This window comes from Dichomitus squalens (assembly GCF_000275845.1).
Source record: "Dichomitus squalens LYAD-421 SS1 unplaced genomic scaffold DICSQscaffold_64, whole genome shotgun sequence".
In the NCBI taxonomy this organism is placed as follows: Eukaryota; Fungi; Basidiomycota; class Agaricomycetes; order Polyporales; family Polyporaceae; genus Dichomitus; species Dichomitus squalens.
In genome coordinates, this window is record NW_006766946.1 from 64,932 (window position 1) to 90,549 (window position 25,618).

The window sequence follows — 25,618 nt, forward strand, 5'->3', positions numbered from 1 at the left end:
ATTGAGGCACTGACCATGCAGACCCTCATTTTTCTGGCTATGTTGCAAGCGAGAGTGCAGAGATTCAGTGGGTCACCAATGCCAATGTACATCAACGGGCGGAAGGGCTCACAGCCGAGAAGCTATCGACAGATTTGTTAGAGCTCCCCGCATTCACGCCCAGTAATGATGGCCGACACTCACACGAAAATCGAGATATATCTTTGCTGGGAATCCGTACGCGTACACAGGGTTGTCACCTCCAATCAGAGTATCGCAACGGTCCTGGAAGCATTCAAGGAGCGATATCTCCGATCGGTCTGGCGTTCGAAAGTACACGGGATCGCCCTGCGATTTCTCGAGCGGTATCAGACGATCCTTGTATGGCACATCTGGCAAGTCTTCGAGCACCAGTTCCAAGTGGGAACACTTGGAGGTCTCCTGCAACGTATGCAACATGTTCCCCGAGGTGCGGACGGACTCAAATATGTCTCCACGGCTTAGAGGCTCAACACAATACCCTTGGTCACTGTGTACTGAACAGCGTTCAAAGGTGAGCGAGAAAACGAGACCAGGTTTCGTGAATGGAGAGATCAACGGCAGGATTTGTCGTTGTAGTTTGTCGTGGTCACTATGGTCGATGGGTTCCGGAACCTTGATGGTTACTGTCTCAAGAGCGTCGAAGCAAAGCACAGAGGCTGGTGATTTCGTGTCGCAAAGCTCGTGATCAATGATAAGTAGAGCTATCCAAGGTATCAGTCTGAACATACGGGGCAGCCTTATGGGGGAGATTGGGCAGAGCGAGATGAAGAGAGAGGTCACTGAGTCGCTACATATATTCAAGACCTGTTCAAGAACGTTCGACTAGTGAACGTGCACATCGTCAGATGTATCATCAACGAATGGCAGAAGCTGCTGCCGCACCGACAAGTGGAGGGTTCGGAGAGGCTTCTTGAATGTCGCGTGAAAACGTGCTCGAGCACGATCGCGGCTCTGCTCAACAGCGTCTTGTGGGATAGGTTCCGGGAGCAGTAGAGAGAGCTCGTTGAGACTTCTGAATGACCTGACAAAGCGCACGAGATCTTCGACAGACTTGAAGGGACAAAGGATTTCGAGTGCAACTACCCGCTCGAAGAAGGGCCCGATGACACCACCGGTGTACAGAGGGGGATACGGAATCCATCGCAGCGTGCCTCCCAAGGTCAGACGACGGAGGTTGCAAAGTCTGCTGGATGATAGATGATGAAACGGGATGTAGGACGCACTCGGTCCATTAGCCTCAAAGTCTGGAGCAATTTCGAGTGTCGTGGCCAGTCGACCGAGGCGAGAGTACAGCTTAATCCGCTGGAGTAGACATATAGTGCGTCTGATGTGTAAATTCTCGGATGGCGGTGAATACGTGCGAGATGATGGATCGCTCGAGTATGCCACTGGCGAGAGACAAGAGCACAATCAAGGAGCGAGTCAGGCGAAGTGATAGCTACCCAGTCAATCACCTCATAGACGATGTCGCGAGGAAGGCGGGGCATTTCCGCGTCGTCGAGCAGGAGATGAAGCAGAGGAGGTGAGAGGCGGGAAGATAGTGACAGGAATGCGGTGCACGGCACGTCCGATAGACATCGGATAGAGTGCGAATACTCCGGTACTCACCAGTTGACTAGTGCTTGGGCGGCCAACGAGCGCTAGCTGCCTAAACCAGTTGCCTAACAGGCACCTAGAACAGCGGACCTGTTTCAACGACGGCTGAACCAAACTGTGTTGCGTTTGCCTAAGCTCTGCAAACGCACGAGGGAAAAAAGAGATACAGGCGTAGCAATCCTAAGTGCTACACTATTGTCTAGACATGTCCGTATCGGGACTTGTACATACAAGAATGCAAACATACAACAGTGTCATGAACACCAGTGCCAGGGCAGCTATCATCAAATGAGCTTTCAGGATAATGTGATCAAGTATATCGAACGTGACGCTTGATCGACCGCACCTTTGAAGAATATGAGGGTACCGAATACGTCCGGGGAACAAATTTACTGCTTTGCGGGACGGAGCGCCGGCGCAGTGGGCCACATATCGAAATTGCCCCCGCTCTTGAAGAAGAAGCCATAGTCACTGCCGTCTCCCTGTACACCCGCCAAGAACTGTGAGATACTCATACAGATGCCTGAAAAATCGATTTTCACGCACGAAGAGATTGTACATGTTGCCCTTGTTGAAAGGCGCAGCGGCCTCAATCTTCCGGATATGCTCGTCCGTGAGCGCGACGTCGAGCGCGGCGATGTTCTGGTAGAGGTGCTCGACCTTGCGTCCGCCGATGATGGGGAAGACGAAAGGCGTCTTCTGCATCACGTACGCGATCGCGACTGCAGCGAAGGACAGACGTATCAGGTTGACTCGAGACGCGGACCTGCGACGGACGGATGCGCACCAGCCTGAATGGTAGGAGCGCCAACCTCAGCGGCAACCTCCTCCAGCACCTTCGCGACTCGCTTCTCCTCCTCCGTGCGCTCCCAGTCCGCGGACAGCATCATCCGCCCCTTCTCGCCAGTCTTCCTGCGCTCCTCCTCCTGCGCGTCCGTGCGAATGCGTCCGGCGGCGAGGACGTTCCAGGGCGCGAGCGCCATACCCTCGGCGCGGCACATGGGGATGATGTCGCGCTCAAAGTCGCGCTCGAGCACGGACCACGCGCCCTGATAGACGGAGAAGGGCGTGCGGTTAGACATGCGCGCATAGCGGTTCGCGGAGGCGACGACCCAGGAGGGCGTGTCTGATGCGCCGAGGTAGAGGACCTTCCCGGCGAGGACGAGCGCGTGTAGGCCGTTCATGATCTCTTCGATGCTCGTGACGTAGTCATACTAGGATCGGTTCAACGATCTATAGCGGAGAGCGAGAGGAAGAAAAGACTGACCCAGTGGACGTAGAGGATGTCGATGTAAGACGTGCGGAGCTTCTTTAGGGACTCCTCGACGGAGATGTGGAGGGACTTCATGCTGTTCCCGACGTAATGTGTCTGCTGCTTGATATCGCTGCGGCCGCGTTTCGAGTTTGTCGAGTACTACATAAAACCAGATGCGTGAGCGCGCAAGTCCCGTCGATGGACTCATGTAGCGGACATACCTTGGTCGCGATGACCATCTGGTCGCGGATTCCACGGCTCTCCATCCACTCGCCAATGAACATCTCGGACGTCTCGTCCTGGTAGTTGTTCGCAGTGTCGATGAAGTTGCCTCCGGCCTCGTAGAACGCATCGAGGAGCTTGAAGCTCGACTCCTTGTCCATCGCCCCCATTCCCGCGCCTTGTGCCCATTTGTCTCCGATGCTCATCGCCCCGAGGCAGATGGGCGAGACGTGAACCCCTGCGGTGGGCGAGAGCAGACGGTGGCGACCGAGCTTGGTCTTCGGCTCGGGAGGGGGAGCCCAGAATTCAGCGGCGGGCATGTTGCGTGTAGTTGAGGTGGATGGTAAGGAGGGTTGGGGGTCTGTGTGGGCGATGTTGTGAGTGACTGGAAATGGGGGATGAGAGAGGGGACGTACTTTATACTGCTGTCATCACAAGCCACCGATGGAAACGGCTGAAGTGTACGCGCGAGCATTGTGTGAATAGAAGGTCAGTTGCCGTTGGCCGGTCGGAGGACGAGCTCGGTCCCCTCAGTACTTGTAAGCATTCGCGCGCGAACAGAGTATACGTCATAGTCTTTGCTCAAGGCAGCCGTCGGCGGCTACACCCGGCTTATCGTTGGGATTCGTCCTAAACCATCCCGGGCCATAGTTTAGCGACAAGCTGCTACCCTTGTAGAGTGCTTATTGATACGGGATGACGAAGAGATAAAACTCACGAAGTAAGCACAGAAAACAAGACTCCTGCACTTGTCCTACAGGTAAGCACGCTGAAGATGCCTAGAGCTGCTATGCGTACCAACTAGGTCAAAGCCTGGTAAATCCGGTCGTCGACACAGATAGCTACAAACAAATGGCACGAGAAGTACGTGCGGAGTGCCGCACGGCGTACGGTTCCCGGTGGGCTGGACGAAGTGGGACAGGGAACGAGTAATCCCATCGTCGCGGGAACCGGTCGCAGTCCGATCGGAATATGCAGTGTGCTACCTGGAGTCCCTAGATGTCCTCTCACAGACGCAGTTGAAGGGCATACGAGACTATGAGCTGACTCCAGATTTTTTGGCTGCATATACTTTTTGCAAGACGAGTTGGATTCGAACGAGACTTCACATGAGTGGTCGAGGTCGAGATCGGTGCTGGGCACTCCATCTGGTCTGGCCGACGTGCTTTCGGCAGTTCCCGATCAGACACGAGCGCCCGCAGTTGATTGACCTGCGGCAACGGCCAGTACTGGCATTATACATCCATGCGTTCACTCGAGTTTGGGTCACAGTATTCACTTGCAGAAATAACCCCATACCCGACTAATATGGACGAAGACAGCGGCTCTACACGGCTCCGCCGTAGTACTCGCACTCCTGCGAAGACTCCTACGAGGGCAGCCATGCCAGCTGCAGTTGCAACGCCTGGGTCTCCTTCGCGAGGGAAGCGCAAGGCGCGAGATGCAGAGAAAAGCCCTGCCGAAAAGCTGGAATATCACCTGACAAACTCAAAGAGTAGGCTGACGAACATGGATATCTCTGTGAGTTAGTTGAAGTGAGCGGCAATCGCTCGCTCACGATACTGACCTGAGCCATATGTGTACATATGCGAACTAACATGACTCTATATGCAGGACATCATCAACTACAATAACTTTTTAGAGCTGTCTGAGGAGTCACAAGCGCGTTTGTGCGAGCTATTACCACCCACCGCGTTCGCGACATACGTGCCATCCGTGTGTTTCTCACATCCGGACGGCCGCTCCGCAGGACAGGACAGCGTCGACAGAATGGACGTTGATGAGACGGCTGGGCGTACCCCTGCGACCCTTGATCCCATGGTGTTCTCCTCGCCTTTCTTGCTGTCGGCCGCGCACACCTGGCAAGACCAGCTTGTGTCGAACTGGTTAGGAAAGAAGGCGTCCGACGATCTGGAAAAGTTCAAGCAGGGCGCAAGGGAGGGTACTCTGCATGCGGACTGGAAGGACGAAACATGGGAGGAAGACCACACCCCAGGGGCGCCTGCTCGATCGAAGAAGTATGACGCGAAGGTGTTGGTCTGGATGTGCAGTCCTAATAATATCTCTTGCAGAAAACAGACACAGGCCAGCTTGGACTTGACTGCGCTCGTGAAGCACGGGTTACTCCAGCCTGACGATGTGCTCTCGTACAGACGAATATTCTCCCAGTTGAAGGTGACGGTGGAGAAGGACCTGCTCGTACGTAGCTCGCTTCGTCGTTCTTAGCCACCTCTTGCCCATCAGGACTCGGCTTTGCTGCGTAGGTCGATACGATCAACGCGAACTCCCAGACTGTCAACTTCCTCCTGATGCCTGGCACACGGGAATCACTGCAGCCTTCTCTCCTCGTTGCAGGCTCTCGGGAGTACGACGGGAAGGTGCTCTCCATGGAGGACATCGCCGACCCTGTCGCACTCGAGAGAGGTGTGCTCGACGTCGACGGTCGCGTCAGCTACTCAGACAAGTACGAAGATGACGCGGCTTATTGTCATGCTCCCATAAATCAGCTAGACGGTGTTTCGGAGCAGCTGAAGAACGCGATCGCGGTACGCGCGTGGAAGTCGTTCACTGTCTGGAGGTGGTGCGGCGATATCGAAGGACAGATAGAGATGCAGCTCGTCCAGGAGAAAGGAGGTCGAGAGAGGGTAGCCACGTTGTTCTATCTTCGGGGATGCTGTACGAGCGGTGGTTAAGCCCTAGATATCCGAATGGTACTGAATTGCTCTGCATGAATTCGACGCGTTTTCATCGTCGACGACTCGACCTGTAGTACGATTCATCCGACGCGGCCCTCCAAGCCCAGGGTTGCGACGCATAAGATATGATCAAATAGCCGAATGAGGTAACAGATTAGATAAGAGGGCACTTACGATGAGCGATCTGTGATCTCTTGTGACTCGCCCTCAATAACTTTATCTACTGTAGAGCTGGATGCACCGCTCAGTGCATCGATTAATCTTCCTCCGTCTCCCCGATCGTCCCTATCGACGCTTTCTACACTCGACGCTGTCCGCAATGTCCGATTCGCCATCACAGGCGGCTTCAACCGACTTCCCTGCAGTAACCCCGACCCCAGCGGAGGGTGCTGCTACGCTCACGAAGAGCGCAGGTACGTCTCATCAGGGATCGAATGCTAACCCCGGTCTGTGCTGAACCAGTTGCGCGCAGAGAAGAAGCTTGCGAAGAAGAAAGAGAATGAGGCCCGTCTCGCGCTGAAGGCCGCGAAGGCGGCCAAGGCTGCCGCCGCGGCGCCCGCTGGCGAGTCCAAGAAGGCGAAGAAAGAGAAGGAGGCCAAGGAGGAGGAGCCCGAGTTCGTGAACACGACTCCGAAGGGCGAGAAGAAGGGTGAGTTCTCGTGCATCACTCGCATCACGAATGCCCGCTGACACGGACCGCAAGACCTGTCCCAACCCATGTCTAGCGGGTACAACCCCATCGCGGTCGAGGCGGCTTGGTACGACTGGTGGGAGGCGCAAGGCTACTTCTCTCCCCAGCTCACCCCCGATGGCAACATCAAGCCCGAGGGCGTCTTCGTCATGCCTTTCCCACCTCCGAACGTCACTGGGTCTCTTCACATCGGTCATGCGCTCACCGTCGCTATCCAAGATTGTCTGGTGCGGTGGAATCGGATGCTGGGCAAAACTACGCTGTGGGTGCCCGGGTTCGACCACGCGGGTATCTCGACGCAGTCTGTCGTCGAAAAGAGGTTGTACAAGACCGGCGTGACGCGGCACGATCTCGGTCGGGAGGCGTTCATCAGCAAGGTGTTGGAGTGGAAGGAGGAGTGAGTCAGTTGTCTTCGAGTCTTTGTTTACGGTGCGCTGATGTTCTATCTCTAGCTATCAGAGTCGCATCACCAACCAGATGAGGAGATTGGGAGGGAGCTTTGACTGGAACCGCGTGGCTTTCACGATGAACGAGGTGAGCACCGTTCCCTACGATGTCTTGCCGGAACTACCGGGGTGTGAGGAGATACGCGCGACATCTTCCAAGCATTCTGCGGACATTCAACGACTGGTTCCTCTCGATTGCCGGACACGTTCACATGAGGAATAGTCAAGGCCAATCATTCTACACAGTTTGATGAGCGGTTCCGAGGCAACCGAGAAGAGGCGATCGAAGCCGATTCTCGTAGTAGCCTCGACTATACGTGTTCCAATCGATTCCGTTGAAGATGCCGGCCAGTGGGCGCTACGGCGAGGGAATCGAGTGCACAGAATCGCGAGCTGCAGTATATTGGGGGCTGTGCTCCTCAGGATTCCCTCGCGTCCTCACCGAATCGCTTCCTCGAACCTTCCATTGAGACGCCACCTTTAACTACCTCTCTCACATCCGGGAGTTCAGCTGTTCTGTTATCACCTTGCCATCCGTCGCGGCATGATCTCAAACTCATTTGAGTTTGTATCATATGCTCTCGAATAAAATGCAGCCCACTATTTCCGGCTACTTACCTCGGATAGTCATTCTAGTGAGATGGCATTATGACGTATCTGCTGACACCGTCTTAGACCCTCTCAAAAGCTGTCGTTGAGACCTTCTGTCGATTACACGAAGACGGCATCCTCTACCGTGCGAACCGTCTCGTCAACTGGTGTGTACAGCTGAACACGACGCTTTCAAATCTCGAGGTTAGTATCTAGGTACCTTGCATCCATAGTATCGCTTAGTGTTCCCGTAGGTCGATCAAAAACAGCTGGAGGGACGGACACTCCTGAACGTGCCCGGATATGATATCAAGGAGAAGTTCGAGTTCGGCGTGATCACGTCCTTTGCGTACCCTATAGAGGGCTCTGACGAGAAGATCATCGTCGCCACTACCCGTCCCGAGACTATGCTCGGCGATACGGCGATCGCCGTTCACCCCGAGGATCCCCGCTACAAGCATCTCCATGGCAAGTTCGCGAAGCACCCCTTCGTCGACCGCCGCATCCCCATCATCACCGACGACATCGCTGTCGACATGGCGTTCGGGACGGGAGCCGTGAAAATCACCCCTGCGCACGATCCGAATGACTACGACGTTGGCCAGAGGCACAAGCTCGAGTTCATCAACATCTTGAACGACGACGGAACTTTCAACGAGAACGCGGGGGACATGTTCAAGGGCATGAAGCGCTTCCATGCACGCGTCAAGGTTGTCCAGGCGCTGAAGGACGCGGGGCTGTACGTCGAGACGAAGGACAACCCGATGCAGATTCCGATATGCAACAAGTCGGGGGATATCATCGAGCCCATACTAAAGCCCCAGTGGTGGGTGAACTGCAAGCCGCTAGCTGAGAAGGCGCTCGAGGTGCGTAGTCTTGGGTTCGGTGGTGCGAGCATTAAGTCTGATTGGACACCCAGCGCACGAGGGCGGGCGAGCTGCTCATCCAGCCCAAGTCGTCCGAGAGTGAGTGGTACCGCTGGCTGGAGGGCATCCAGGACTGGTGTATCTCGCGTCAGCTGTGGTGGGGTCACAGGTGCCCCGCATACTTCGTGGACATTGAGGGCCAGGAGCAAGACGTGAGCAATTCAGCACCAGACTTCGCGACGTCTTCGCTTATTGACGGTATGTAGCGCAACGATGGCAAGAACTGGGTCGTCGGCCGGACTTTCGAGGAGGCGACTGCAAATGCCAAGAAGCTTGCGGGCGACGCGAAGTTCACGCTCGAGCAGGACGAAGACGTGCTCGACACCTGGTTCTCGTCTGGTCTCTGGCCGTTCTCTACCTTGGGCTGGCCATCCAACACGAAGGACTTCGAGTTGTTCTACCCGACCTCCATGCTCGAGACAGGCTGGGACATCCTCTTCTTCTGGGTCGCGCGCATGGCCTTGCTCGGCATCCATCTCACCGGCAAGATGCCGTTCTCCGAGGTCTATTGTCATGCGATGATTCGCGACGCGCATGGACGTAAGATGTCCAAGTCGCTGGGGAACGTCATTGACCCCATCGACGTGATCCAGGGTCTTGACCTCGAGAGCTTGCATCGGAAGTTGTATGAGGGTAACCTGGACGAGCGTGAGATCGCAAAGGCAACGGCTGGCCAGAAGAAGGACTTCCCGAAGGGTATCCCGCAGTGCGGCACGGACGCGCTGAGGTTTGCGCTCTGTGCGTACTCCGGTGGAGGACGTGATATCAACCTAGAGATCCTGCGCGTGGAGGGCTACCGTAAGTTCTGCAACAAGATCTTCAACGCGACGAAGTTCGCGATGTTGAAGCTCGACGAGACGTTCGTCCCAGAGCCCACGGCTAAGGTTTGTCTTGAATGCGTCATGATCGTTTACGCACCGGACTGAAAGATGCGGACATTGCAGCCCACGGGCAAGGAGAGTCTAGTCGAGAGGTGGATCTTGCACAAGCTCAATCTCGCTGCAGAAGAGATCAACCAACAACTAGCTGAGCGGAACTTCATGAACGCTACCGGTGCGGCGTACAACTTCTGGCTGTACGAGCTGTGCGACGTTTACATCGTGAGTCGCTCCCTTGCCCGTCTTCATGTATCATGTTACCACTGGTAAGCGACGTCCCCAGGAAGCGATGAAGCCCATGACGGACGAGCCGGCGTCGGAGGCTACGCGCAAGTCTGCACAACAGACGCTTTACACGTGTTTAGATCACGGTCTTCGTCTCCTGCACCCCTTCATGCCATTCGTAACGGAGGAGCTCTGGCAGCGCCTCCCACGCCGCCCCAACGACCCCACGCCCTCGATCATGCTCTCGAAGTACCCCACCTTCGTACGTGTCTGTGGACCTTCATTCAATCATCGAAGCTAAAGTGATCTTGGGAACTGTAGGACACGACATACGAGTTCCCTCAGGCCGAACACGATTTCGACCTTGTCTTCTCCGCCGTCAAGTCGGCTCGTGCTCTTGCTGCATCATACAATATCCTCCAGAACCTCCATGGTCAGCTTCTGATCGGTTAGCTGCTCTATGTCAGCCTTATGAACTGAACGGCTCGCTGTCTAGTGTACATTCGTGCTGAGAGCGATACGGAGGCGCAGCTTTTCCAATCACAGGTCCCGACATTCCTCGCGCTCACGAAGAACTTGAAGTCCTTGGAGGTCGTTCGTAACATCAACGGCGTTCCCGGAGGCTGCGGATCTGAGGTCCTCACCCCGACTGTTTTCGTCAACGTGCTGGTTAGAGTGGGTGTCAGAGTGATTAATGCTTCATTGCGTTCTCGCTGAACATTCGACTTATGTTCTAGGGTCAAGTGGATCTGGACGGCGAGATCAACAAATGCGAAAGGAAGCTCGCACTAGCGAGGATGAACTTGTCGAAAATCGAGAAGGTTGAGTCGCAGGCCGACTACGAGTCGACTGTTCCCGCAAACGTGCGCTTGGCCAACGGAGACAAGGTTGGTGTCAGCGAAATGTACACAGAAACGTTCTGACATGATAATGTGTAGAGGAGAACACTTCAGGCAGACGTCGAACTTCTGCAACATTCAATCGATATGTTCACAAAGATGAAATAGGAGGATGTCTTTCTCTTATGGTCCTAGTTGACCAGCGTGTCGATCCCAGTGCTGCATATTCGTCGCGTATACTGACGGATTGATCTCAATCTCATCATATTGACTCGTCAAATAAAGCGCATTGCCACGACATAGCTTACCTCAAGTCCTTCGAGACACTGTCGCGTTAATCACATCGTTAAGCGACGAAATGCGAGGAGTCATGATGAGCAGGCCATTGGCCGAACAAGACTACGGTATGCTCCGTAACACAGACTTGCAGTGGAGACAGCATTCATAGAGATTGCCGTAGGATGTACTCTCCTCGCCCCGCAGGTCTCTTGAGCGCTATCGAGTCAATCCTAAAGTGTGAGTAGTGTCTGATGTTGCCTCCAATTCCCGAGACAAGGCATCTCAGGCGTTGGTGAAATGTGATGCCCGTCGTAGACATCCACCACGAATCAAATAGAATAGACGTGCTCATAATGTGGATTGCGGCGTCACTCTCGAATTAGATTCGAATGATAGCCTGAACCTTCCTCTTTACGCGGAGCAACTTCACAGGTCTTTGAGGATGCTGAAACAGACCATTGGATACTCGCATATGAGGCAGTCTAGCGCTCACAGTACAATTTCGCTTGCCTCTCTTCGAATGCGCAGAAATCATTCCAGACTCTGAATGCTATAACTCAACATCATGTCGAGATCTCCATGGTATCCCAATGTTTGGAAAGAGGTCTAGATGTGACGAGAAAGAGGGTGGTAGGGTAGCAGTAACCCACGGACGGCCAGGCGTGGCGGCTTTCATTTTGCAAGGGCGCTGCAATGTTTGGATATGTGGGCGCTGAGCGCTTCAAGTGGAGAAGTTTACCATCAGAGACCGCCATATTCATAACGACCCACTCTGATTACCTCGCTCACGATGAATTGTACTGATACGCTCTACGATACTGCAGAGAAGCTACAAGTATCTCTCCACCCACTAACACCAACTGGAGAATGTCCATCACATGCTCGCAGCCTGTCCGGTTTGCTGCAACATCCCGCTAATCATCCATCGATCCCAGCCGACCCTACACTTTCTAACAATCCGAACGGTAAGTATTTCTGTGCACACAAGCGGAACGCTACTGACTACCTGTGTGAGGAAGAAATGCACAGCAGTTTGTCCCGGTCAATCCACTCCGTCGTCAAATATCTGTCTCGATACCCCGAGCTCCAACCCCTGAGCGGTCATGGATCCCTCTGGCTATCGGTGATTGCGTGTGTCTTCCGTAAGACTGTTCCAAACTGCTCAGTGTTGTAAGTTCGCTGTCAGATACTCGACCACGCTCACTAATGCCATTATCACGATATACGGCAGTATCAATAGTAGATTCGCCCTCCCGAAGCTGGATGGTGCTAGTAATATGCCAAGGAACAGCGAGGCGTTACTGCTAGGTCTCATTCCGTTTACCCGGAAGGGTGAGTAAGGCGAACGGAGCTGTTATGGGCGTGCGCTCTGTTGACAAATGCAGCAGACGGCGCAACATGGAGGGCACCTTCACTTCAGGAAGCTCACAGGGACACCTCAGAGAGCGCACATTCGTCTGCTATGGTCTCCGAAAATTGTGATGGACTGCGCGGTACCCTCGGTTGCTTGTTGACGGACACAGCAGATAGCGCGACGCCTCGAGACGCTGACAGTGGCACATCAACAAGCATTCAATCGTCCGCTACACATCCCCAAACTGGTGATGGACTATCTGATATCCTAGGTCGGTCGTCATCCATACTAGTGCATCGACTCAAATACTAAGATAAGATGCTTTACAGCTGAGACAGCGCACGCCGCCATGGCCGATGAGTTGCACAAGATTTCAGCAAGTATTGCTCAAGCACACTTCACGTCTTCGACAGCATATCCCATTCCCCTAGTCCCAATGTTATGCATTGCAACTCGTGCTGGCATCGTACCCCTCATGTGCAGCGCTATGCATCAACGCAAGGCGCTTGGCTGTGAAGATATTCCCGTATTGGGCATCACTCAACATCAAATCGAGTCGAACTCCACGCTCCAGATACTGGTGGGATGGATTGAGGAGTCAGAGAGCAATGAGGACGAACACAGGGTGAATACCAGCGCGTTGAGACCGGTTACGGACAGTTAGTTGACGTGCGTTTGGAACAGATGCATATTGCAACTTCGCTTAGTGCGGGGATGCGGACTTCACCTGATTACGGCGTATTCAATCTTCATGATCAATCATCCACGTTGGCTTTCTCCGACTTCCTCATCCGAGTAGGCCTGCACTTCGCGACAATAGCATCAAGTCTTCCCCCTGAACGAGCGGTTCCTGGGGTTGACTGTGAATGCATTCATCACTGGAGGGACGGCCCAATACTGGAAACATTGTCTGGGGACCAACTAAGCGAGGAGTGGATAAGAGAGTGGAATAGAGAAGTTAATGACTGCAGGTTTGTTCACTCTCCGATGTTCATCACACCGACGCGTTGACGTTACATACTCATATTAGAGCTTCCTTGTGCAACTAGGGACATCTCGATTGTGGGTTCGTGAGTCCTACATCTTGGCAGTCGTGAGACATGTTCATTGTCCCGCGTCTGCACGTACTGAGGATAGCTAGCAGACTTCGTTGGCCGACACGATCTAATCTGTGGTAGGCTTCCTCCTCTAACTCGTCAAAGCAGATAGACTCAATTACTACGTATCAGGCTTCTCGAACATGACCTCAAGAGCGATCAAGAGTCCGCCCAAGAAAGCGAGGAGTCAGAGGGCGGGGATCTGGTGCATTGGACTCCCTCGGAGGTCGTGGCCCCAAACCCCGGAATTGTGGATTGGATGCTAGATCACAGTGTCATGCCCGTTCCATTGCCCAGGGTTTCAGATGGGCCAATATACGAGGAACATCGAGACAAGATGACTTGTTTCGTTGATATCATGCGTGATCGTAATCCAACGCGTAGCTCAATGATGGCGAGCAGCACTCTTGTCTGCCCCTTGGCGTCCACTTACTTTGGATCTTCAGGCCTGCGGCAACGAGAACGACGATCTCTTATCACTAGCCACAGTAGTGCGCCATACGCACTTGCTGCTGGAAGATGAATGTCCAGATTCGAAGAAACAGCGGGCATCACTGTGGCGTCATATGGCTCAATGGTTTTTCGGCGAATCTCCCGATATCTCGGGTAGCTTCACGGAATACATGTAGGTTTGCAGACAGCGATCATCTTTTCTAAAGTTTCTGAACAATCTCAGCGTAGAGGTACCTATTGAATTCCTGAGAAGCAACGAATACGACCAATTAGCTCGAGCGTATCCCTTGGTAATGGCTAGCACCGACACAAAGGATCTCGGCGATGAAGTGCTTCCCTACCAATCAGTCTATGCCAACATGACCCGACATGCAGATCTCGTTCGCGACGACTTTCATGCACGTCGTGATGCGATCCTCGAAGGGGCAGACAGCACGCATAGTATGCACGACGTCAGAGGTCTTTGGATTTTCTCGAGAGTGATGGCCAAGATGGAGGAAAGTATCTCGGACACTTGGCGCAGTTACGCTGCAGCTCGTCGTCGCTCTCGTGCGTTCAAAAATGCGTATCGGAAGCGAATGGCAGAGTACAAGAATCGACTGGCTCAATATCCTATCGGAACTATTGTGGATGCATCGCTTGCCTTGGTTGTTCATTTGAGGCCCGAAAGCCAAGCAGCTCGTAATCTACTTCAATCTATTTCGTTCTATCGACTATCTGAAGGTGAGTACTCCTCATGATCGTCGATGTGTATCAACTGACCTGCTGGCCGTGATAGGATCTACCTTGGAGTCCTCGAAGCTACACCTGCCGTTACTAATCGTGAAACATCAGAGCCACGGGACTGAGCTAGAAGTTGCCACCGTCAATGAGCAACGAATGTCGTGTGCCAGTGCCACGCGCTTCCTTGCTGCGCTTGGCATATTCGACTTTCCGGTGTATGGCCTTGCGACGTATGGTACAAAAGGCGCGGTCTGCCAGACATGGTCCTCACAATCGGAAGGCGTAAGTCTATCCTCCCTGAGGGTATTTCAAGCGCGATAACACACATCGTCAGTGCTGCTTTATTGTGGATGTCGACCGAGACGGCACCGAATTCGACATAGCTGAAGAAATTGGAATCCTCCGTTGTGCGAACTTCTTTGGCATGGTGAACAGGAGCGCGGCAGATCTACTCGCCCGGTTCGAACAAGCCAAGCCATCGCTGTTAGAGCTTCTGAAGTCCGAGGAAGGCAGGGCATCGCTCAGTTGGACCTCACGGATGCAGCTGGAAGAAGTGTGGCCAGGAGGCGTCCCACCGGAAGTAGACGGGGAGGACTCGGAGTGAGACGTTTGCTCGAATACTAAACATGTACAACAAGTGAATTGGGTCGGCATGATTGCTCTGAAATTCAGTATCCCAACACCAGCGCGGCCTGTCGATACTGGCGGAAAACAAGAGCGCGAAGTGGTGACTGTGCCCGCAGATAATATTGTTGATACCCTACATACCATCCTGAGTTGATTACATGTCGGTAAGAGGCTCTTCCGAGAAACTTCCTATATCCAGTACTGCTATCAGTACATTTTTGGAGAGTCAGCGTCGGTGAAAGCTTGCATGGGGTGCTGACTCTTCGTTTCAAGAGTATCCGCTGCGAAAGCTACATTAAGGGATCATGTCGGTCACCAAACGAAGAAGCCATTGATTTGGACCTGCGCTGTATGCTGCAGTTATGTGAACTCACCAGAGCATGTTTTCTAAAATGATGACAGGACATAGACTAACACGGCAGGTAAAGCGGTATTCGCCCTGAGCGGCAACGCTGAACTCCTAGATCTCGCCTTGTACGGAGGAGAGATACTCGGCGGCAGTAGCATAGAACAAGAGCTGTGCTAGTAGGAGTGATTCGAAGAAGGTGTCCAGACGGCGATAACAAGAGGCGATCTGAACTGAGCTTTGGCAAGCTCGTTCAGGTTCTTCAGGGGGTCCGGGCGCAAAAACAAGCTGGTGAGCACTCATGCAGACAACTGACGAAGTTGCTGAGAACATAACACATGTTCGTCGAGAACAGTCTTCATGAGGGTGATCGCAACCTCCGTCTCCGTCCTCCGCGTTGTCGACCTCGAGTCTTGCGGCTTCCTGCTTCGACTGGCTGGCGTTCTTCAACCTACAGAAGGTCGCGTACGGATAGTATGGGCCAATGAGACGCGTTCACGTCGACAGCGGTGCTTTCCGAGTCACGAAACATCGGAGCTCGAGCCTCCGGCTAACCCGGACCGCCGGACGGGCCGCGCGGCGCATAACTTCTGGCTTCATAAGCTGTGCGACGTTCACATGGTGATTCGCCTCCTGCGTCTCCGTGTATTGTGTTATAATCGTTTGCCACGTCCCCCAGGAAGCGATGAAGCCCATGACGGACGAGTCGGCGTCGGAGACTACGCGCAAGTCTGCACAACAGACGCTTTACACGTGCTTAGATCACGGTCTTCGTCTCCTGCACCCCTTCATGCCACTCGTAACGCAGGAGCTCTGGCAGCGTCTCCCACGCCGCCCCAACGGCCCCACGCCGTCGATCATGCTCTCGAAGTACCCGACTTTCGTACGTGTCTGCTGACGCTGACCTTCATCCAATCATCGAAGCTAACAGTAATATCTGGGAAATGCAGGACAAGACATACGAATTCTGAACACAGACCGAACACGATTTCGACCTTGTCTTCTCCACCGTCAAGTCGGCCCGTGCTCTTGCTGCATCATACACTATCATCCAGAACCTCCATGGTCAGCTTCTGATCTAATAGCTGCTCTTTGTTGGTATTCATTCATTGAATGTTTCGGGCGGTGTATATTCGTGCTGAGAATGATGCTGAGGCAAAGCTGTTCGAATCTCAGGTCCCTGCATTCATTGTGTGCGCTCACGAAAAACCGGAAATATTTAGAGGTAGTTCGCGACATCAACCGCGCTCCTGAAGGCTGCGGGTCTGAAGTTCTCACCCCGACCGCCGCTCCTGCACGTGCTCGTTAGAGTGAGTCTTCGAGTGGCTGTTGCGCTGTCGTGTTTTCGCTGAACGGACTTCGTATGTTCTAGTGCCAAGTAGATCTGGCTGGCGAGATCAATCAATGCTAGACGAAGCTCACATTAGCCAAGGTGAACTTGTCCAAGATTGAGAAGGTCAGGTCTCGTTGACTACAACTTTTGGCTGTTCCCGCGAACATCCGCTTAGCTAATGAGCAGAAGGTATGCCTAGTTTTGATGACCCGGTGGGGTACTATATTCACCAATATCTTGTAGAGGAAGACCCTTGCGGCGGATATAGAAGTATTAGAGCACTCGATAGAAATGTTCACGAAATTGCGGTATTAGCGATCCACGACATCGACAAACCCAACAACGCGGTACATTTCGTAGATGCTAGCTCATCTCAAACCAGTCGCTCTTCGTCGTTTATAGATTCATTCAGGTATATAGGAGGGCTCGCCCAACCCCTCAAAGACACCGACCTATGCCGTGGTTATGCACTCGTCCTGCTCCGGATCAGTCAGTCATATGACTTGAGTGTTGTGAGATCGTCACCTTTCTCCAGGCGCGTCCTTCATTTGGAGTTCTGATAGCTGTCCAACGAGTTGCCATCCGGCCTGTTTGCCACTGATGATCCTTTGCACTAGAGCCGGCCTTTTCTCCTGATATCTTTGCCACAAGGCCGACCCCACCCGTCGCCGAAGCCTGATCAGAAATAGTAGCATTTGCATGGCGTCTGATGGGTTCTTTAAGTCATAGACCACTGTAGGGTTGCTATGGATCACATAGCAAATCTTGAATACCGAGTGAGCACTGGTTTCAATACCGTCATTGATCTAAAATCTGCTAGATACTCACCTTCGATTGCCTTGAGCTACACCATGCCGCGCAAAGCGTTCCATACTGTCCTACTGTTGCTAAACCGTATATTGGGAAGTCCCGGATACCCAGTGCGGACAAGGCCCTCACGATGCTAACACAATATTCCAGCCGTTGGTTCTCTGCGACACGTTCCTTGTCTTCATCGTCGGTCTTGTTCTCCACGACGAAGAAAGGAAGGCGGAAGGCCCGTGCACCATTGTCTGTGCGCTCTTCCTCTTTTGGTACATCTTCGTCGTCCCGAATGAGTACCTTCCATCCGTTCTTTGCGCGCTCTAGAGATGACCGCGACTTCCCACTCGATGCGCAGTTGAGTGATCTCAGGATGTCCTCGATTTCTTCATCGCCCAGGACTTCTTTCCCGTGTCTTCTAATGTCCTGTTCTCTGATGTCCTCGAATAGCCGATAATCAACGAGCATGTATAGACCGTCGCATCTGCCAGTCGGTGGGTACCCTGAGAGACGGTCGCGGAAAGCATTGGTAGCTTTACTAGGATCGTCTCGACCGAGCTTGGCTACGGTGCTGTTGACCTCGTGTACTTGTGTTATAATCTCGTGAATTTCCCTGCAATGCTGCACAGCCTCAGGTTTGCGTAAAGCCTCCGTTAAACGCTTGATATAAGCCGCGGTGGCGGTTCCGAAATCCTTATGGATGGGCTTTGCAGTGCTCTTGCCCGCCGCTTTGACAATTCGATCGAACTCAGGGAAGCGGGGGTATTTCAAAACTCTCTCCTTCCTATTGACACAGCATCGATATTAGCTTTGTGGTATACGGATCCACATCAAGTGTCCTAACCTATAGATTGCGGGAGGTTCCCTCTGGGCATATTTCCGTGGTTCACGCATCCAGCCAGATATGGGTTCCTGAGATCCGTCTTCGAGGAAAGCCTCGGTGATAGGAATATCTTGGTCGTCCTCATCTTTGGGTCCCTCAGGTTCCGTATTGGGCAATCCGACCTCTAGTTTGGCAAAGTCCGTCCCCTGCGACGGCCAAGGTTCAGTTCCCTCATCAAAAGAACTGTGTTTGTTACAGTAGTCTTCACTGGCGATGAGGAGTGAGTCCCAAGTCCAAGTCCATTCAGCTTCGCTCTTCCGGTCCGGGTCTGCGTCAAGTTCCACAGCGCGGTCCACGACGTTTTGTACTATTTTATGGAAATGAGACTCTTCTCTAGACGTGAGATGTGCCAACATGAGATCTGTCTCTTCGACCAGGGTAGGGACCTCCGAAGCAGCCACAGTGCTGTTGGATTTGGGTGTTTGGCCACTGGACCGACAGTCGGGAGGAACACTTGATTGAACGAACTGGCCAGAGGTCTTATTGTACAACAATATCTGATTCACCTTGAGTAGGAACACGAGGCCCAAGCAGTTAGCATGCTAGATCAAAAGTTGAGATACATGATAATACCACTGACTGGGGCCGTGAGGTTGACGGGCTTGATGAAATCGAGAATCTCTTGGGCTCTCTTGAAGTTCATATATCTTGTTTGCGCCCAATATGCAGGATATATGATGACCCATTGATCTAAACACCATTCGGCAATACGAGGGTGATCCAAGTCGATTGCACGGGCTCTGTTGCCGTCTGCAATACTGGTCAAGAAAGATTTGTCCATGATCCGATTAGAATGATATCCTTTGGGACAGTATATAGCCATACCGCGAGCTAGATGTATGATTCTGTGTCTGTGCTCTTGTAAATTCAAGGATTCAGTTCGGATTGATTAGTACTTCATTAACATCAAACTTACATTGTCTCTTGAGTTGTGCCTCGACCCGCTGACGATTTGTTCCCCGGTTTCTTGGGTTCCTTATTCTGTTGTCTGTACTCAACAGATGAGTGTTGAGAGCGCAGTGATTGTCCCCGGTGATCAATACCTCTGATCCTCAGCCACCACGGCGGTTTCTACGTGGCCCCGATCCATTGACAAGGCTTGGATCCGACCGGACCTACGTGGATTCTCTGCCGCAGAAGACTGAGCATTGGATGAAGACGTCATTCTGGTGTGCGTATAAGTGGGCGATGACTGAGCAATAGGTGAGGGATATATCGTCGAGAGTATACACCTGTTCGAGGATCATGTAATTGGTGCAACATCCATAGATGGGCCCGTTGTATTTATACCCGTGCAGCATGAGTGATTTCACCAGAGCAGAAGCAAATTGTTGAGTAACGTGAACATTACTCTTGAATCAACAATCAGAAACTATTGAGCGTACGTATCATTAGATTCCTCGAAGGAATGATAGATGTCTTCCATTCCATTCTATAACTGTCATAGTAGCGCACGGTGTCTTACTTTTTGAAGTCCATCCTATCACTATCATTAGGGCCGTTAAAATTTTGGGGACGGAACACACAGAGAAGCCACTGACGGAGGAGATAGCTAAGCAAACCTAGCCAATGAGTATGCCTGTGAAACCGCTTCTAAAGTGGTGCCAATCGACGTAGAACGCTTTTGTCCCAGAGATGCTCGCAATCGATATTCCTCTGACGTCCGGAATGCAGAAGATTCCTCGGAAAATGACGAGCGCGAGGAATGAGGTCGGTACCTTACCGTATACGACTAGTACACCAGTCACTTTCCTAGTCGCCTCCCAACGTGTCGAGCGTCGGGCGTCCACAACAGTTAAGCGGTTCCACTAAGGCCTAGTCCTCACGGCGCCATCCTCGGTAATCTGTGATTCGCAGATGAAGCATACCTATCATCCAATGAGACCTCATCATATGAGGACGATATCTCGTTCGCAAGCTGATACAGACACGGAGACTCGTTTCAGGATTATGTTGTGTTCAGCAGTTGTTTGCGTGTCAAACGAGCAGCTTCAGTAAACGGGATGCATCCTACGCGGTGACCCACCGTTGTTGGGATGCATCCTTGACGTACCCTGTGGAAATGCACCGACTTAGGGATGCATCTGTACTGTGCACCGTACCTTGGATGCATCCGGTGCACGGTAGGGCACCGCCACGGATGCATCCGATTCACTGAAACACTTGGTCAAACTGCAGTCGGCGCGCGCACGTCGATGCTGCTTGCAACGTTGTCGTCCAGCATCTGCATGCCTTTTTTGAGGCCAGCCGCGGTCATTCTACAACCACGGCCGAGCAAGCCACGCTGGATTCCCAGATTCGAGCCTACAAACTGACATCAAGGAGTGAATATGTTCTTGGGTCACATTCTTGGACTAATTGAGAGCAATACTGTGTCCTCAGACTTGAGCATGCTCCGGGATGGCCGCTCTAGCCGGCACCCAACGGCAGAACAAGTGCACACAAATAGGCTCAACGCGCGCGCACGACTGCATTTTGATATGCAAACGACTGTAGAGCGCCGCGCCCAGTAATGGTGCTAGGAACCTGAATTGAGTAATGATGAGTTTGTTATCAGGCACGAAGCTAGTCTTCATCATAGGCTGACCACAATCGCGAACAGCGCTCTGTATTTCCCATCACTATTGTGCAAGGGCTATGAGCGAGGAGACGTCAGCGGGCGTCTACACTGCCTTCAAAAGGGAGCACCGCTGGGGGCAATATTAAGGCAACATCTAACAATCATACGTCTCACAGATCAAAACCCTCACTATCCGACCAGATTATTTCCTGAGAGGACGCAATGCCTGGCACACACACCGATGAGATAGTTCGTATCACGGAGGTTACCCAACGCGTTGATTCAATGGTACGTGCTCTCGTTATGGAGTGATTCCGACACATCAGATGGCTGATCAGAATAATCAGTCAATCTCAGAGTCTCCAATCCCAGCAGATACAGCTCAATTCGGAAAAGTCAGTGAGGTATGTGAGGCACGATATGAGCTAGAAAAGTAGTTAATATCACCCCTCACTTGGGGAACAAATCGTAGAGCAGCAAGCATGAAGGCGACATGGAGGCGAACCTTCAATTCACCTTGTCCAAGTAGGCAATCGTCCCCTTTCGAGCACGTACATTTACTGATTCTCAATTGAAGGATGTCCTGGGTGTTGAACCCCAACCCTACGTAGGAATATTCCAAGCTGTTCATCATACTACTGTTAACAGGATGGTCACAGGTTACTCACTAGAGACCTACTATCTAGAACAGGCTTGGACGACGATGGGAGTAAAAAACTGCCTGTTGAACCGAGCATCGTTGACTGGTCTACCGATCACTGTGTTCTCACAATCCCTGTGTCTGAGGGCGAAGAGCCTCACAAGAACCTTGATCTAGTTCCACCCTTGGTATCTCAGTCACTCCGCAACCTTCTATCAAAGGTGCTTAGTCCTGTCCAACTTGACTGGGGATCGCGGAATTGATTGAATCTCATATATATGTATATAGCTTAGTCCCAATGTCGAATCCAGCCAAGATTCTCCAACAATCATTATGGGAACACGAGGCGCTGCTCCGAGCGGCTTGGCCGCCGCCGCCCTCAATGGCTGGCATGAATCTCAGAAGCCGTCAGCCATTCAACTCCTGAAGGAGTAAGTAATGAAACATTTCAACCTTCCTTATGCTCTCTCTATCTGGGGCTTACATTCAGGTTCAAGCGTTGAAGTGAATTATCTACGCTGCACTGGGTGCGACGACATCATTGCAGTCTCTTCAGAAGACCAGGTATCGATGTCGCACATGAGGTTTTCATCGGATGTTCTCGATCATTGGCATAACATATGCGGCGCACGTAGAGATGTCGAAGAAACGAAGTACATCGAAAATCATACGACATTCATGAAGGGGCTGTTTCTCGATAATCGTTGGATGGATCCTTCGGCACTCCAGGAACGTCTCAGTCAATATCCTAAAAGTGGCTTCTGTGACATGGCGTTGTCTGTCAAAGTCAAAGATGTCCTCCCCAAGGCAGCAGCGGAGGAACCTGGATCTTTGGTTTCCCGGTACCTCTCCGACAAATGCATATCCTTCTACTCAGTCAGTTTCTCTAATCCATTCTCTTCGTAATTCATAGACAAGCGTGATGTTGACATCGACAACACCCAGAATCTATCAATCAATACAGAGGAGTTTTTCCTCCCGGTCCTCCTCATCAACAGCCAGAAATATGGGATGAACTTGGATAACACGACGAGAAACTTGCTGCGACTCAATTGCGTGAGCGCGGCAAAGTTCTTATCCACTCTGGGTATTTGGGACTTTCCTGTACACGGCCTCGTTACATACGGAAGCTACGGCCTTCCGTGCGTAGCTTGGTGCCCGAAGGACAAGGAGGTAAGTATGATTTGGTCGCTTATGAGCAATCATGGCAGTTATAGGCTGAGTATCTCGGACAGGTCGTCTGCATCACGGATCGCCTTCCTGGAGGGAGACACTTTGACTTTTCTCGAAGCGACAGCTACTCGGATTTCCTGAAGTTTTCACAGGACGTCTACGAACATGCATTGAAGTTGAAAACATGTTTTGAAAGCGAGAAAGTCCAGGAAGAATTGAAGTTGCGCATACAGTCTGACAACGACATTTTGCGATGGTCTGTGAACTCACGGGATGAGGATTATGTCTTCTGGGATAGAGGCGATGAAATGGCGGACGAAAATGTGGAGGTAGTACAGGAAGCGACGATAGTGATAGCAGAGCCTGAAACAGGGATGAATAGGGCACGCATGTAACTGGTCTACGTACCTGGAGAAGCCCGGAATGGTTCAAATGAACAAGCGGCAGCGGCAACGACATGAGAAACGGCAGTAAACGGAGGCTGATGTTTGACAACTCTGGCGGGGACGACATGCGGACCCTACAGACGGCGTTCGGGGCATCGGATGTCAACTGTCGAGTGGTGGTCCGTTCATCTGTACAAATCCCACTTTCGTGTAAGACGGCCGCAATTCATCAGGTCGGAAAACTGGCGATCCGACACGTAGGGTAAGTTAGATTAGATGGGGTGCCTCCTGCAACAGTGAACAGGCAAACATCCAACCAACCGTGCTCCCCCTTATCCATTTGAATTGCCGCGATTCTTTGAGAGCGAAGCGCAAATGATCTCATGAGAAATAGGAGGGAAACGATGGAGAGGTTATACTAGTCCTACCACTCAACGTCAAGGTTTCGAGGAGGCTCTCACTGATGGATGCGCTGGACATCGGGTCGATTAATATTTCATTGGACATTGGTTCGAATCGCACGGCGGATCAAGCCGCTGTCTGCGCAATCACCTTAAAGCCAATCACGCTTTCGCTCACCCTAAGCACAATAACAGGCAGGGACCCGTCGTTGACGAGCAAAGCCGGGTTCTCTGTGAATCATCCTGTCAATTGAACGGCTGAATGTCTCAGCGTCTGTTGCAGCTATCCAATGCGGTTAGTCATGACCTTCCATCTAACTTTGAGCGGCGTAGCGATCATCCAATGTAAGACAAGGGAGGCACCTAGACACTCACACTCAAAGTGGACGGAGAGCAGCTGAACAAACACAATCTTATGGATACGCCAGGACATCAGATCGCCAGCCAAGTCGATCACCTGGCGGTGGAATATGAGCGATCCTGAGCTCGCCAGTTGAAGATTGGTCTGATACTGCTGAGAAGAATTGAACTTGGAGAGACACAAGCGAACGCACTACTCCAGAAGAGACATCATTGCAATACACAAAGTAACACCCCTACCCGTAACATTTGTATTTAGAGCAGATGATCAAGGTTGATACAGATCGAGCGGTTCGCGTAGCTGCTTGCGCATTCGTCAATTCAGCCATTGGCGGAAGAATGCAGGAACGGTGAATCAATACAAGGACCCTAATGGTCGCGCGATTTCCTGGAGAGAATGGCGATAGAGAGCCGACCGGAGTCAGAAAACATCGAAAGGAACCCAAAAGACGAGACGCACCGGTATTCGCCCTCAGCGGCGACGCTAAGCTCCTCTATCTCGCCTTGTACGGATGAGAGGGATTCAGCGGCAGTAGCGTAGAACAGGAGCTGCAAAGGGGCCAGTTAAGAAACGTTCGGATGGACATGATAAGGCAGCTGACGGACCTGAGCCTTGGCGAGCTCATTCAAGTTCTTCAAGGGTTCGGGCTGTAAGACAAAGAATCAGTACTGTGGAAAGATGAATGAGGGTCGCTGAATTCTTTCGTACGTTCTCGAGCACAGTCTTCATGAGGGTGATCGCAACCTCCGTCTTCTGGACGAGATCGTCCTCCGCGTTCTCGACCTCGAGCCTTGCTGCTTCCTGCTTCGACTGACTGGCGTTCTTCAACCTACGGAGAGTCGCGTACGGATATGAATCAGGAGACGCGCTCACGTCAACAGCGGTGCTTTCACGGTATATCGGCACTCACGTCTGCTTGGCCGCGTCGAGCTCGAGCCGGCTGACCCGGACCGCTTGACGGGCCTTGAGGGCGACAGCGATGCTGGTGGAGAGCGTCGTCTGCCACGGCTGGAGAAACCGCTCCTTGACGGCATGGTCCTGCTCGACGCGCGCGTCGGCGATCTTCTCCCATGCGCCGGCGTACGCCCCAAGTGCCTTGCCGAGCTTGTCCTCGCCGGCACTGGTCTGGACTGCGTGGGCGGCGGTCGTCGCCGCGCGGGCGATCGCATGTGGGAGGGTCTTGTGCTGCGGGGTGGTGGGTGACACGGGTTGGGGCGTGGGGAGGTTGGTGCCTTTGAGGTTCGCGGCGGCGAAGTTGGTGATGCCGCTGCCGATGGTGGAACCGAACTCGGTGAGGGACTCTTGGATCTGCGTGGGGTAGTCATAGGTTTCGCTCTCGTAGACACGGGTGACTCTATAGAGCGAAAGGTGGGATCAGTAGCCTGCAGTACGACCAAGGCTGCGGCACGTACTTGAGGAGAGCAAGGTGGACGTTGCGGAGACTGTCCACGCGAGCCTCGAGGTCCTTGTACTCTATGATGTCCGCAGTGTAATGATGAGCCGCTTGTTACAACGCACTTCGAGACCGTCAGGACGCACCCTGAGGGAGCTCAGTGATCTCCTCGGGCGCAACTTGGCCAAGACGTTCCTTGGTAGCTTGGACGCTAGATTGGAAGCCCTTGGCGAGCTTGTTCGCGGACTGGCCGAGGTTGAGGCCAGCGAGGCCAGATTGCAGCTTTGTCCAGCCCTCCATAGCGACGAGTTCGTTGAGATTAGGGGAGAGGTAGGGAAGAGAAGGATAGGAATGAACGCTGTGCAGCTGCCTATGTCCCAGCCAGGCCATATCGCCGCGGCCGCTCTGGTACCGCCCGCGCC

At 52.7% G+C, this 25,618-nt stretch overlaps 6 protein-coding genes across 6 annotated transcripts; 3 read left to right on the plus strand and 3 right to left on the minus strand.

The window, feature by feature from the left end:
• Positions 1–1,786: 1,786 nt before the first annotated feature.
• DICSQDRAFT_157640 (Aldo/keto reductase) lies at positions 1,787–3,414 on the minus strand (the record flags this gene model as incomplete). Its single annotated transcript, XM_007370256.1, has 6 exons — positions 1,787–1,895; positions 1,964–2,099; positions 2,164–2,339; positions 2,405–2,831; positions 2,885–3,031; positions 3,094–3,414. The coding sequence occupies 5 exons, from the start codon at positions 3,412–3,414 to the stop codon at positions 2,007–2,009; spliced, it is 1,164 nt and encodes a 387-aa protein (XP_007370318.1). The 3' UTR covers positions 1,787–1,895; positions 1,964–2,006.
• A 1,063-nt stretch (positions 3,415–4,477) lies between these two features.
• On the plus strand, positions 4,478–5,798 carry DICSQDRAFT_183509 (uncharacterized protein; the record flags this gene model as incomplete). The annotated part of the gene is made up of 4 exons (XM_007370257.1): positions 4,478–4,615; positions 4,709–5,112; positions 5,167–5,293; positions 5,359–5,798. 4 exons carry the CDS (start codon positions 4,478–4,480, stop codon positions 5,785–5,787), a joined length of 1,098 nt encoding a protein of 365 aa, XP_007370319.1. The 3' UTR covers positions 5,788–5,798.
• Positions 5,799–6,031: 233 nt separating this feature from the next.
• DICSQDRAFT_183510 (uncharacterized protein) lies at positions 6,032–10,902 on the plus strand. The gene is made up of 15 exons (XM_007370258.1): positions 6,032–6,203; positions 6,263–6,439; positions 6,494–6,878; positions 6,934–7,015; positions 7,603–7,722; positions 7,773–8,384; positions 8,438–8,596; positions 8,651–9,328; positions 9,389–9,544; positions 9,606–9,809; positions 9,869–9,980; positions 10,044–10,222; positions 10,285–10,434; positions 10,486–10,790; positions 10,847–10,902. Exons 1-14 carry the CDS (start codon positions 6,110–6,112, stop codon positions 10,552–10,554), a joined length of 3,177 nt encoding a protein of 1,058 aa, XP_007370320.1. The 5' UTR covers positions 6,032–6,109; the 3' UTR covers positions 10,555–10,790; positions 10,847–10,902.
• A 4,723-nt stretch (positions 10,903–15,625) lies between these two features.
• Positions 15,626–16,347, plus strand: DICSQDRAFT_174421 (anticodon-binding domain of a subclass of class I aminoacyl-tRNA synthetase; the record flags this gene model as incomplete). Its single annotated transcript, XM_007370259.1, has 3 exons — positions 15,626–15,886; positions 15,945–16,148; positions 16,243–16,347. 3 exons carry the CDS (start codon positions 15,626–15,628, stop codon positions 16,345–16,347), a joined length of 570 nt encoding a protein of 189 aa, XP_007370321.1.
• An 864-nt stretch (positions 16,348–17,211) lies between these two features.
• Positions 17,212–19,447, minus strand: DICSQDRAFT_129795 (uncharacterized protein; the record flags this gene model as incomplete). The annotated part of the gene is made up of 8 exons (XM_007370260.1): positions 17,212–17,273; positions 17,427–17,442; positions 17,538–18,183; positions 18,244–18,428; positions 18,789–18,824; positions 18,863–19,040; positions 19,199–19,270; positions 19,326–19,447. The coding sequence occupies 8 exons, from the start codon at positions 19,445–19,447 to the stop codon at positions 17,212–17,214; spliced, it is 1,317 nt and encodes a 438-aa protein (XP_007370322.1).
• A 4,512-nt stretch (positions 19,448–23,959) lies between these two features.
• Positions 23,960–25,522, minus strand: DICSQDRAFT_92929 (uncharacterized protein). The gene is made up of 7 exons (XM_007370261.1): positions 25,343–25,522; positions 25,216–25,276; positions 24,714–25,157; positions 24,512–24,632; positions 24,409–24,450; positions 24,263–24,351; positions 23,960–24,190 (listed from the first exon to the last, which is right to left on the minus strand). The coding sequence occupies exons 1-7, from the start codon at positions 25,494–25,496 to the stop codon at positions 24,172–24,174; spliced, it is 930 nt and encodes a 309-aa protein (XP_007370323.1). The 5' UTR covers positions 25,497–25,522; the 3' UTR covers positions 23,960–24,171.
• Positions 25,523–25,618: the final 96 nt, after the last annotated feature.

Bases quoted from the DNA above. Each gene is read 5' to 3' on its own strand.
- DICSQDRAFT_183510 (XM_007370258.1), top strand. From the start codon at position 6,110: ATGTCCGATTCGCCATCACAGGCGGCTTCAACCGACTTCCCTGCAGTA. The intron at 6,879-6,933 runs GTGAGTCAGTTG...TTCTATCTCTAG, and splicing joins GTGTTGGAGTGGAAGGAGGA to CTATCAGAGTCGCATCACCA. The intron at 9,545-9,605 runs GTGAGTCGCTCC...CGACGTCCCCAG, and splicing joins AGCTGTGCGACGTTTACATC to GAAGCGATGAAGCCCATGAC.
- DICSQDRAFT_92929 (XM_007370261.1), bottom strand. From the start codon at position 25,496: ATGGAGGGCTGGACAAAGCTGCAATCTGGCCTCGCTGGCCTCAACCTC. The intron at 25,277-25,342 runs GTGCGTCCTGAC...CGGACATCATAG, and splicing joins GATCACTGAGCTCCCTCAGG to AGTACAAGGACCTCGAGGCT. The intron at 24,352-24,408 runs GTCCGTCAGCTG...GCCCCTTTGCAG, and splicing joins ATGAGCTCGCCAAGGCTCAG to CTCCTGTTCTACGCTACTGC.